This window comes from Ursus americanus, chromosome 20 (genome assembly GCF_024610735.1).
Source record: "Ursus americanus isolate L20-20 chromosome 20, mUrsAme1.1.p, whole genome shotgun sequence".
Taxonomy (NCBI): Eukaryota; Metazoa; Chordata; class Mammalia; order Carnivora; family Ursidae; genus Ursus; species Ursus americanus.
Window position 1 is genome coordinate 8,749,839 of NC_142146.1, and position 12,632 is coordinate 8,762,470.

Consider the following 12,632-nt stretch of genomic DNA (forward strand, 5'->3'; position numbering starts at 1 on the left):
TACCACAAAATGTTGTATACCTATGTTAGCATCAGATCAAAGAGCCTTTTTGGTGAAGAGCAAATGAACAAATGAAGAGGGCTACTCTATGGTTAGAGAAGTTTTATTAACAAGAATATATAAAGAATTTATACAACTCCTGGGAAAAGCAACCCCGCAGAAAAATGGGAAAGGATGTGAACAGGCATTTCTCAGAAATAGAGGTTAATAAGCACAGAAGGGTGATCAGTTTCACAAATAATCAGGAACTGGGGATCAAGACTGTCCTACACTGTTTCATACTGACTAGGTGAGCAAGTATCAGGGGTGAGGGTGTGGCTCAGTGGGGCTGTAGTCTTCTGGGAACATAAATTGGTACATCCAAATGGGTACTTTGGAGAAAAGTTTGACAGTCTCTTGTGAGTTGAAGATGCTCCTACCCTATGATATGACCCAGCATCTCTAACATATCCCCTGAACTGCCTGCCCACACGTGAGCACAAGAAAGCACACAGGAGGCTTCTAGAGGCTTCTTGGTGGCAGTGCTCAATCAGCACCCCTTATGGGAGGATGGACGCTTCAGTTGTGAGCTCATACAGTGGACTGTATGCACTGCAGGGCTGCAGGAAGGCACAGGGCATGGACTGTGGAGGCAGGCTGCCTGGGTTCCAAACCTGGTTTTGACACTTGGTAATAACTTGGGGAAGGTGCTTCACCTCCTTGTGCCTTAGCTTAGGATAAATTTATTTATTTGTTTGTTTGTCTGTGTATTTATTTATTTATTTGAGAGGGAGTGGGGAGGGGCAGAGGGGGAGAGGGAGAGAATCTTAAGCAGGCTCCATGCCCAGTGTTGAGCCCTGCGTGTGCTGGATCTCACAACCCTGAGATTATAGTCTGAATTGAAATCAGGAGTCGGATGCTTAACCACCCAGGCACCCCTAAATTACTATCTGTCAAATGCTTAGTTTAGTGCCTGTTATGTGTTTGTTAAATAAATGTGTATCGATGTGGATGGCTTGCAACTAAATGGGTCAAGGCAAAAAAGCCAATGAGTCAGAGATTGTTTGGCCCTGGAAACATACTCGAGTTCTTCTCTTGTGTGAAAGTTCAAAGATAAAGTATACATGCATTTTGGATTCTTTTCTGCCCTACTCTCCATATGTGCCACTGCACAGTGGGTGCATACTCAAGTGTACGTGTATCTGTGGGTGTCTTTCTCACACTCCAGCCCTCCCCCTTGCACCTCCCCCTCCCCCTCCCCCTTTTAGGTTCCCTTAGTCCCCACACCCTGGCCATTCTTACTCTTGTGGGGGAGGTGAAGTCATGAATGTGAACCACATACTGTCACTGGGAGCCATAACCTAACCTTCAGGTCTCTGGGTGCTTCTGGGCTCCTCTGGAGGAACCTGCTGGGGCAGCAGATACTCAGCTGACTGCAGGGCTGCCTTCTGAGGAGGGCAGGGCTAGGGGAGCCTAAGGCAGGAGCCTCCCAGGAAGGGAACCTGGCCACTGGCTAGGGGAAGTCTGCCTCTTTCTAGGTAGGCCTGGAGTCTAGGCAGTAAGAGAGAGCACTGGGCATGCCTCACTTGGCCCCCTCTCAGGCATGGAGACTTCTGGGAGGAGGGTGCACCTTGGCATGCTGATGGCAGGGGGCTGAGGTGGATGAGGTGGGTGGCTTCCCCTTCTCACTGGTCTACAATGCCCCGTGGTTGGTGCTGGGCATCTGCTTCCTGTGGAGGGGGTGAGGGCTGCTGAGGAGCGGCTTCAGGAGCCAAGGGTAGAGTGCAGCCAGTTGCTGGTTGCTAGGGTTCGAAGCTCCCCTGGCAGATGTTGGCTGGGCTGGATGCACCCCAAACCCAGAGCTCAGGGAACCTCAGGAGGCATGGCCACATTAGCTCCGTATGCTCCTTCCAAGGCTCTGCCTTAATCGCCCTCACTTCTGCATCCCTCTGCCACTCTTACTTCCCTGTTCTGCTTCGGGTGCCTCCCAGGGAGGACCCGGGTAGGCTTTCCCCTGCTTTTCCCCAGCACATAGTGGGCTGTGTCCAAGGCCAGCTGGACTGGGAAACACCCCCAGCCCTTGTCCTCGAGTGTCAAAACTGGTCTGTTTAGGGCAAGCTCCGGAATGTCAGTTGAGACTGGAGTATGTATTTGGTTCATAGTGGAGTATGTATTTTTATTTTTCTTGGTGGTGGTGTGTGGCCAGTAGTGGGGTTTCTCTGTCCACCTGGGCTGAGGGCGTGGGGAATACTGGGGTCTTCTTTCCAACAAAGTGTGAGCCCCTTGGAACCTAGGGACTGCCTGTTGGGGACCGTACCACTTGTATACATGGTTCCTTTGGAGGCCAGCAGTTGGGCTGGATGTGACTCAGGGATGGAGTGAGGCACTTGTGTAGGTATCTGGGAGGTAGACTGTCCTCAGGGCTCTGAGGTAGCAAATAATGGGGGGGACTGCAGGTACCCCATCTTGGGAGCACAGCTTCCTCTCCTGCTGGGATAGGTGAGTGGGCGGGGGTCAGGGGAGTCTCATGCCCATGGGTGCCCCAGCCCCGTGAGCAAGCGTGGGCAGGGGCAGGGGCAGGGACCCTGTGTCTATTAAAAGGCAGAGGCTGCCTTGTGGTTGGAGTGTTGCCAGAGGCTATAAATAGCTGAGTGTGTGCAGAAGCAGAGCACCAGGGAGGAGGGAGGCTGGGGAAGGCCCGGGTTTCCAGCTGGCAGCAGAGCCTGGGTGTGGTATGGGAGGGGCTTGGAGTCTCCCAGTCTCCCCAGGTCCTCTTTGGGCTCTGAGTGCAAAGCTTTTGGAGGCGCTGGTGTGCACAATCCCTTCTTGGTGGGCTGGGAGCCCTGTTGGGGGCTTGTAATGTGAAGGATTGTCATAGGCAGCAGGGAGGAGGGGTACGGCTCCTGATATGACAGCTAATGAACCAGGCACTGTCATAACCACTCTTAAAGCGTATTAACTCATTTGGCTCTGGAACAGCCTGAGGAATTAGGTGCTTCTATCATCCCCTTTTCACACATGAGGAAACAGAGGCACAGGGGGGATTGGTAACTTACCCAGGAGGTGTTAGAGCCAGGATTTGAATGAAGTCCGGCCAGCTCAAGGCTGCCTTACTCTCCTTGTCTATAGGAAGATCTGGTCAGATGGGAGTCCAGTTATATCCTGAGCCCTTGGGTCGTACCTGGAGCCTTGAGATTTGGCATTCCCAGCCCTGTCCACTTGGGTCCTGCCCATGGTAATGGCCAGAGGGGAGCCTCTGCTTGGTGAGCGGCATGAGGAGAGGAGCTAGGCCAGCCTTGGGCTACTGTCAAAGTTGGGACTCCTCGCCTTGCACAGGGGACTTGTTGCTGGTTGTCTGCATGGAGATGGGAATTCCCCTGAGGACCCTGAGCCTGCCCTGGCCACACCTCCTGTCGTCCCTTGCCTTCGAAATCCTGCCCTCGCCAGGTGATAACCGTGTCCTTCTGTCTGTCCATTGGTTATTCCGTCTGCCCACCTGTCATGAGTCTGGAGCTGGTTCCAGCCCTCAGGATAGTCAGCGCTTCTGCTTTCTTCAGCCTTGTAGTCTCGTGGGGGAAGGCTGACATTTAAAAAGCAATTTTCAAGTACATTTATAATGTTTTCTTTCTTTTTTTTTTTTTTAAAGATTTTATTTATTTATTTGACAGAGATAGAGACAGTCAGTGAGAGAAGGAACGCAAGCAGGGGGAGTGGGAGAGGAAGAAGCAGGCTCACAGCAGAGGAGCCTGATGTGGGGCTCGATCCCATAACGCCGGGATCACGCCCTGAGCCGAAGGCAGACGCTTAACCGCTGTGCCACCCAGGCGCCCCTATAATGTTTTATTTCTTAATATGAATATTCACTATGTTATTTCCTCTTGGAAACCTCTTTGGTTACATTATTTTTACGCTTTTTTTTTAAAGATTTTATTTATTTATTCGACAGAGATAGAGACAGCCAGCGAGAGAGGGAACACAAGCAGGGGGAGTGGGAGAGGAAGAAGCAGGCTCACAGCGGAGGAGCCTGATGTGGGGCTCGATCCCATAACGCCGGGATCACGCCCTGAGCCGAAGGCAGACGCTCAACCGCTGTGCCACCCAGGCACCCCTATTTTTACACTTTTGAATAGCTGAAATAGTCCTTTAAAAAAACAATACGAAGTTAGTCAAGAGTGGTAAATTAAGTGATGGAGGAAGCACAAGGGCCTGTGGAGATTGAGAGTTTGCCTGGTCTCTGGAGAGAGAAGAGCTGGAATTTAAAGGAGAAAGTGGGGAGTGTCCTGCAGCCAGAGGTAGTAACTTGTGCTAAGCCCAGAAGCAGAGTGTACTCAGGGGCCTGGCGACGTGATGTGACGGCAGTGGGGGAAGCAAGATCGAGGAGTAGCCGGCACCCTTGTCTGCAGCTCACCCCATCCCTTAGTGTTCTCCCCTAAAACCTTAAGCCTTACGCTCGATGATGGGCCTGGCTGGGGGAAGCCAATGTGCACCCCTGCATGAGCCCCTCTGTAGACCCTGAGGCCCTTCCTTTGGACAGGCTGGGTCTCAGCTGCCTGGGTGGTTGGGAGGCCACTCTTTTTCTTCTTAGAATTGTCCTTGGATGCCCAGAGCTGTGGCTGGACACTGGCATTCTGATAGGATGCCATTCTGGACCCTTGATGCTCCTGCCTGGAGCTTTGAGATTTGCTGCTTGCCCCTGGCCTCCAGAGGAGCCTCTTGTCACCGCAGAAGGGATGACTAGAGAATGACCTGCGGTGGGGGGCCCTTCCGTCCTGACAGCCAGTCCTCCCTGCGTGTACCATGCGCATCAAGTTCTTCGCTCACGATAGCCACTGTGGGCGTGGAGTGGAGGATGAGGGAGGCTCTGGGCTGTTAGGACTCAGGGCACTTAGCTCTCCCCCAGGGTTGGGGTGGGGTCTTTTCTCCTGGCTGCTGGTGGGCTGGCTGACTATCCTTCCCTGAGGGTGATTCTGACCCTTCCTTCTTCCTTCCTGGGGCAGGATACCAGCTAGGGGTGACGTCAGGTCACTGGCCCCCAATAGGCCCAAGAAAAGCGGAGAGGTTAGGTGAATGCTTGGTGCTGGTTTCCTCTTGGGTGTCTGTGTGGTTTTTGGTAGTGAAGTTGATCATTGGTGTCCCGTAAAGGGACCATGGTAGGGCACTCACAAACAGAGTTCTGGAGAGCTCTTCAGCCCAAGTGTCAGGGGCAGGCGCCATAATCTGTTTCCTGGGAACCTCCTTTGGCATCTGCTTCCTCCTTCCCATTACAGGACTTATGGTGTCTTGGAGGCAGTGGGGCAGATGGGAGGGCTGGGATGGGGTTGCTTGGGAGGGGTTGGTGAGAAAGGTGGATTTGGTGAATGTTTGAGGCCATATTTGAAGGTGCAGTGGGGGGGGTGGTTGAAGTGTTTGGCCACCTGGATGGCACTCATGCAGGGGGCGGAAGATGGCACAGGAATGGGGAGGAGTGCTCTCGGGGGTCTTCAGGGGCCAAGCCCAGCTGGGAGGGTTCTGTTAACCACCTCTGGCCACCCACCAGCCTCTGTCTGCTTGAGGCACATACTCCCCTAGTGACTCTGGGAGCCTTACCCTGAGCATGCTGATGCTGGCCTGATTCTTAGGACCTTCTCCTGCGCTGCTGAGCACCAGCTGCTGTTGCTGGGCGCAGGAAGGACACTGTACTGGAGGGTCCTTACTTCCCTTTCAGTCTGGAGGTGGGTGGGGGACACACCAGCAGTGTGTCTCCCCATGATGAGGCAGACAGCAGCAGCAGGAAGCTGCCTCGCGGAGTTTGCCCAGACAGGGTCCCTGAGGTCTGTGTCAGAGTCGTCTGAGATTCTGTGGGGTGGGGAGGGCTGGAGCTGGTGTTTTCCCCCATTTCAGTTGTCCAGTATGGGCTAGGCCCAGGAATATGTATTTTTAGCAGCGCCCCTCCCCCAACACAGTGATTCTGCTGTATACTGGGGTTTTGAGGGCTCCTCCATTTCTGCTGCTGCCAGGGAGCCACCCCACCCCCACTCAGGAGCCTCAGGCATCAGTGGAGCCCCGTTTTGTGCGTGTGGCCATCAGTCTGGCTGTTTGACACTCACCCACCACCCAGCCTCCTGCAAGGTGGCCGGGGACTCAGGACAGGCGCGGGGGTTTATGGACTGCTCAGCCCTTCTCTCACCTCCTGGGCACAGGTTCCGGGCGCGGGGAGGCTGAGACTCGGGAGTGCATTTACTACAACGCCAACTGGGAGCTGGAGCGCACCAACCAGAGCGGCCTGGAGCGCTGCGAGGGTGAGCAGGACAAGCGGCTGCACTGCTATGCCTCCTGGCGCAACAGCTCCGGCACCATCGAGCTCGTCAAGAAGGGCTGCTGGCTAGACGACTTCAACTGCTATGACAGGTGCGCTGGAGCCCGCCCTCCCCTCCCCCCATCCCCGCAGCCCGCTGGAGCCTGCCCTTCCCTCCCAGAACCCCCCCCACCCCGTCCCACTGGAGCTCGCCCTCCCCCCCCCCCCAACTCAGTCCTGCTGGAGCCTGCCCTCCCCTCCTGTTCAACCCCCAGTTCCACTGGAGCCTGCCTTTGGCTACAGTGCCCTCTGGGCCTCAGGACGTGAAAGCGAGCCTGCATTTAAGGGTAGAGGGAGACAAGGGCCTCTCCAGACAGCTTGGTCAAGTAGGGATGGTGCCAGAGTCCTAGCTCTCCTGCAGCTCTGTGTACCCTTCCCCAGTCCAAAGGAGAGTTCTTTGTGTGGACCCTTGGCTATCCCTGCCTGACTTTGGGTCCCACTTTAGGGGAGGTGGGTTCACACTGTCCCCTGATGGTTCCCCATGAGCTTCTCTGGCTCTGGGAAGGGGTCGGCTGGGCAGGCCCCAGTGAGGCTTGCGTCCCTTAGCTGAGGGGTACGTGGGAAACTGTGTGCCTCCAGGCAGGAGTGTGTGGCCACCGAGGAGAACCCCCAGGTGTACTTCTGCTGCTGTGAAGGCAACTTCTGCAACGAGCGCTTCACCCACTTGCCGGAGGCCGGGGGCCCAGAAGGTGAGGGCTGCGGGAGGGTAGGCCAGGGCCTCTCCTTGGCCCTGGAGCTCTCTCAGCTCCCGAGTTGGGTGGGGAGTAGCTGTGGGGCTCTCTGGTCTGGCCCCTGAGGTGTGTGGGTGGGCGGGCTGTGTGACACAGGGCTCCCTGTGTCCCCCAGTCACGTACGAGCCACCCCCGACAGCCCCCACCCTGCTCACGGTGCTGGCCTACTCGCTGCTGCCCATTGGGGGCCTCTCCCTCATCGTCCTGCTGGCCTTCTGGATGTACCGGCATCGCAAGCCTCCCTACGGCCACGTGGACATCCACGAGGTGAGACAGGGCTGGCGAAGGGCTGGGGTAGAGGTGCGGTGGCCAGGCCAGACCCTCTTAAGCCGTCCTTCTCCCCCAGGACCCCGGACCTCCACCTCCATCCCCTCTGGTGGGCCTGAAGCCTCTGCAGCTGCTGGAGATCAAGGCTCGGGGGCGCTTTGGCTGTGTCTGGAAGGCGCAGCTCATGAATGACTTTGTGGCTGTCAAGATCTTCCCACTCCAGGTGAGTGTGAGGAGCTACCAGGTAATCCACCCCTGCTGTGGCTTCAGCTGTCCCACCCCAGGGCAGTCTGGGCCTGTGCAGGTGGGATGAGACAGAGGCAGGCCCCACTGAAATTCTCTTGTAGGGCTAGGGTAGGACTTTGCAAAACCTTGATCCACTCTAGTTTTCAGGGGTTTGTTTTTGACATCAGGTTCTGCTTAGAGGCCTTGGACACCAGGCTACCCCAGCAGTTGCCCAGTACACTTAGCAAAGCCAGGCCTGGCTCTGCATCTCATTTGGCGGGTGACACTGGGCCACTCACTACCCTCCTTGGACGTCAGTGGCCTGGTTTGTAAGTCAGGTGCTAGCCCCAAGTGAGCTCCGGGATCACTGTCGGCCTGTGCTCTGGGGCCCAGCTCAGTCCTGGTCATCTGCCTGCCTCCCTTACAGAGCCGAGGCTGGCTGGGTGGGTGGAGGGCCTGAAGTGGCGGTCGTGCGGCAGGGTGGTGTGGCAGCAGTGGGGGTTAGCCACATTCCTGCCTTAGGACAAGCAGTCATGGCAGAGTGAACGGGAGATCTTCAGCACGCCTGGCATGAAGCATGAGAACCTGCTGCAGTTCATTGCCGCTGAGAAGCGAGGCTCCAACCTTGAGGTGGAGCTGTGGCTCATCACGGCCTTCCATGACAAGGTGAGTCACGCTTGTGGACGGGGGCTCCTGAGATGAGGCAGCCTTCCACCCTAAGGTGACCCTTCCTAAGTGTAGATGTGAGTGTCTACAAGAACTCCTAACTTTGGGATAAATTCTTACGAATAAGTGCAGTGACTTCATGATTAACCCCCTCTGACACCCCCTGCCCCCCAGCCCCTCCTGACCTCACATACCTTCCATGTCAATCCCAGTCTCCCGGGAGGGGAGCCTGCCATTGGTCCACTGAGACAGTCCTCCGGGGGCCAGGCTGGTTTCTGTCCTGTACCCAGAGCCTGTGCCCAAGTTCTGTGCTGTCTCCTGTAGGGCTCGCTCACGGATTACCTCAAGGGGAACATCATCACATGGAATGAACTGTGTCACGTGGCAGAGACAATGTCAAGAGGCCTTTCGTACCTTCATGAGGATGTACCCTGGTGCCGTGGTGAGGGCCACAAGCCGTCTATTGCCCACAGGTACCTGGCTTAGCAGTTGCCCTCCCTGCACTTGGCGTGGAGCTGCAGAGAGGGTTGGAGGGTGAGAGCAGGGCCTGGGGTGGGGGTGAAGGGGTCTCCGTTTCATAAAGATGCTTAGCTTGCTTGGTGGTGGGCCCACCTGGCCCTTCCTCTGCCTTCCACCCGTTTCCTGGGCCTGGTGTGGCCACAAAAGCTGGTTTTCTCATGCCCTCTGGTGGCCACATGAGGAAGTGCTGACTCCCGTTACCTTGGTTGGAGGGTTGGTTCAGCAGTTCTCAAACTTTTTGGTTAGGATCTCTTTACAGTCCTTTTTTTTTTTTTTTTTTTTAAGAGAGAGACAGAACATACCCGTGCTCAGTGGTGGGGGAAGGGCAGAGGGAGAGGGAGAGAGAGCATCTGAAGCAGGTTCCATGCCCAGCATGACTCCATCTCACAACCTTGAGATCATGACCTGAGCGGAAATCAAGTCAGATGCTTAACCGACTGAGCCACCCAGGTGCCCCAGGATCTCTTTACTTTCTTAAAGAGAACTTCTGTCTACCTGGGCTATGTCTGCTATTTGCTGTATCAGAGTACACACATTCTGTTAAGTGTCAGAGTGATGACATCACACGTATGTAGCCTCTGGAAAACTCTTCTCCTGAGAATGAATTTGCAAGAAGACAAATAATGGATTACGAATGAAAAGAATTCTGGTCTTGCAGTTCCCCTGAAACAGTGTTAGGGACTCTTTGGGGTTCTGGGGTACCCCTTGAGGACCACTGTATTAACTGGTCATCATAGTCCTCAACTAAATGCAGGCACTACTCTGAACCTTGAGAAACACCAGGCCAGGTCAGTCTCGTCACCCGAAGGGAGAGAGTTCTGTGAGACACTCATCTGTGAGATAGGGGGTGTTTTCCCAGTCCCGTCGTACGGAGCAAGGAACAGTAGTGCAGAGAAGCTGAGTAGTTTGTCGTCAGACTTAGTTTAGTGTGGTTCTGTGCCTACGAGGGAGGGGAATGAGCCTTGGATTCTAGGATTCAAAGCTCAAGGGCCCCTCGTGGTAATAACATCTATGACATTTAAGGTTGACAGTGTGAAATTGCGATTTTTGTAGGTCAAAAATGGTTGAATGTTGACTCTTCCATATGGTTCAACCTAACAGTAGTGCACAGTAAGTGTGCCAGGGTGGCCCTAAGCATGTGTACTTACTACTCCCTGAGCTTCATCCTCACAACAAGACTGACACAGGCACTGGGGAGCCTGAGGACCAGACGTACCTCTGCTAGCGCGAGGGGGAGCTGAATGCACATACCAGCACCCTGCTCTACCCTCAGGGGCCTACACAGAAACCTGGGCAAGAGCATTAAACTTGTCACTCCCTTCTCGGGTCATGTACATTTTCCCCAGAAGCCTTAATCCGAGGCCAGTAGGCCTGACCTCGTCCCCTCTGAGAATGCAAAGGCTGGCCTTTGAAAGTGTGGAGACTGGAATGGGGTCTGCCTAGCCATTGTGGTAGGTGTTGCTTTGACAGCTGTGGCAGAAGTGCATTGAGGGATTCTCACATCGAGGAGGGTGAGGGGTGGAAGGGTGTCCTAAAGCTGCCTGCCTGTGCAGCCTCATAGAACTCCACCCTGGTACAGACCCTGCTCCCCAGATGGGGTGGGACTGGCTGGTCTAGGTCTTTGGGGACTTGAAAGCACAGGCTCCAGTATCTTGGGGGTCAAGTTGGGAAGCCAGGAGCAAGGAGCACAGTATTCACCTTCATCCCAGTCCACTTGTCTCCCCAGGGACTTCAAAAGCAAGAATGTATTGCTCAAGAGTGACCTCACAGCCGTGCTGGCTGACTTTGGTCTGGCTGTTAGGTTTGAGCCAGGGAAGCCTCCGGGGGACACTCACGGGCAGGTAATGAGCCTCAGGGGTGCAGGAGGAGGGCTGGCACAGGGGTAGACGGAGCCCTTCTGGTGCCCGGCTGGCAAGACACAGGGGCAAGGGTCACTGTGAGCTCAGAGCTGTCTGGGAACTCCAGGAGCAACACTCGTCTTCCCCATGGGGCAGGCCAGGTATGGAAGGCAGCATGGCCTCGAAGGCCAGTTAGTCAGATCCAGCTTCCCCACTGAGGTTGGTGCTTATCCTTGTAGCCTCAGTCTCTTTTTTTCTTTCAGCGGAATTGTGAAGCAATGTAAAATAGAAGGAACTATACTAAGAATCCAAACCAAAAACCTAGAAAGCGTACCTAAAGGTTTTAAGCCTGAGGAAATCCTCCTAGAACAATTGCTGTAAATATTTTTAAGTATTCTTCAACCCCTCTGTTTTTTATCTTAGTCTCAGGAAAACACGCACCATGTGGGTGGCCCCTGGTGCTGCTGAGGGAGTAGAGAGGCAGCAGTTCCATGTTAGAGTACTGTGGTCTTGAGCGCGTGATATTTTTCAGTTACCCTTGGGGTATCATATGTACACCGTGACCTCTCGTGAGCTCCCCGTGAACGTGGTGAATCAAGGGTTGTCATCCCTGGTGGTGTCCTCTGAATGCTGCCATCCTGGCCTCCCTGGTGCACTTGGGCGGTGGCTCTCGTGTGCCGCGGTGAGTCCCTTTGTGCGTGGCTGTTGATGGGACCCCTTTCCCTGTCCTCACGTAGGTGGGCACGCGGCGGTACATGGCCCCTGAGGTGCTTGAGGGAGCCATCAACTTCCAGAGAGATGCCTTCCTGCGCATTGACATGTATGCCATGGGGCTGGTGCTGTGGGAGCTTGTGTCCCGCTGCAAGGCTGCAGATGGTGAGTGGGGCGGGAGCCCCGAGCGTCCAGGGAGTGGGGTGAAGAGCCGCGAATGGGGTGACCCTGCTGGGCTCTCTGCCACCCGCAGGCCCTGTGGATGAGTACATGCTGCCCTTTGAGGAGGAGATCGGCCAGCACCCGTCGCTGGAGGAGCTGCAGGAAGTGGTCGTGCACAAGAAGATGCGGCCTGCCATTAAGGATCACTGGCTGAAGCACCCGGTAAGGGGCTGGGTGGCAGGTGACTGTGCAGGGCAGCAGACGGGGCACCCGTCCACGCGGGACAGAGAGAGGACGCCTCCTTCCCTGCCCGGTCAGAGGCCACTTAGTGCATTGTCTCCCTTCCACCAGGAAAATGTCTGGGAAGGTTCCAGGCTCGGCAGGGAGGTGGCTCCGGGTTTGGGCCCAGAGTGAGGGGGCCAGACAGTGCGTTCCATCGGGGCCCCTTGTGGCCTCCATGTGGACCATTTGTGGGGGGGAGCGTACAGGCCCTGGCCTGACACGTCTGGGTTTGAATGCTGGATCTGCCTATCTGTAGCTGCGTGGCTTCTGGCAAATTGCTTTATTTCTCTGAGCCTGTGTCTCCTCAGGGTAGTAATAGATTTAACTGGTTATTGTTAATTGCTTGGCAGGACACCTATCACATAAATGCTTAATATGGATTAGCTCTGATTAAATATTCTCTATTCTCTGTCTTCATTATCTTTCTGGGCATGGACTGAGCCACGTGGCATCTTGTCTCCTCCAGTCTGGGGATATTGTACAAAAGACCTCCACCATGTAAACTGTTTCCTGTCTTGGAAGGACATTTGCCTTCAGCTCCATTGAGCCCCTGCCCCTGCACCTCTCCCGGTTCTTTCAGAAACAGGACAGCCTTGAGGCCACTGGAGACTAGCAGTCTACCATACATAGTATTGGGGTCAAGCTGTTGGGGCCCAGTTCGGTTGTCCTGCTGCTCCCTGGAACCCGGGGCTGCAGATAGAGAAAACTGAGACATGGGGACATAGAGGCTGGGCCAGAGGCTGTACCTTCTGCCTCAGACTTTCTCAGTCTTCCAGGGCAGACATGCTGGGGTGGCCGGGCTATTCCCTGACAAAGAGCCCAAGGTGCAGAGAGATCTCGGTGTAGTCTGGTGCTGAGCAGGCCAGAGAGCCCCTGGATGTGGGCGTTTGCCTTTCCCGGCTCCACTGTGTTTGTGCC

At 55.2% G+C, this 12,632-nt stretch overlaps 1 protein-coding gene across 5 annotated transcripts in view; it reads left to right on the plus strand.

Moving 5' to 3' along the window:
• The window catches only part of ACVR2B (activin A receptor type 2B), a 36,260-nt gene that overhangs the window by 17,417 nt on the left and 6,211 nt on the right, over positions 1-12,632 (plus strand). For 2 of the 5 annotated variants that reach the window (XM_045798224.2, XM_045798223.2), the window contains exons 2-10: positions 6,159-6,366; positions 6,893-7,002; positions 7,160-7,311; positions 7,391-7,534; positions 8,059-8,202; positions 8,527-8,675; positions 10,448-10,562; positions 11,297-11,435; positions 11,524-11,654. In XM_045798224.2, coding sequence (XP_045654180.1) covers positions 6,159-6,366; positions 6,893-7,002; positions 7,160-7,311; positions 7,391-7,534; positions 8,059-8,202; positions 8,527-8,675; positions 10,448-10,562; positions 11,297-11,435; positions 11,524-11,654 — 1,292 coding nt within the window. Of the gene's footprint in view, positions 1-2,502; positions 3,427-6,158; positions 6,367-6,892; positions 7,003-7,159; positions 7,312-7,390; positions 7,535-8,058; positions 8,203-8,526; positions 8,676-10,447; positions 10,563-11,296; positions 11,436-11,523; positions 11,655-12,632 lie in introns of those variants that run through there. The other 3 variants (XM_045798221.2, XM_045798222.2, XM_087870100.1) reach the window with 3 other exon arrangements.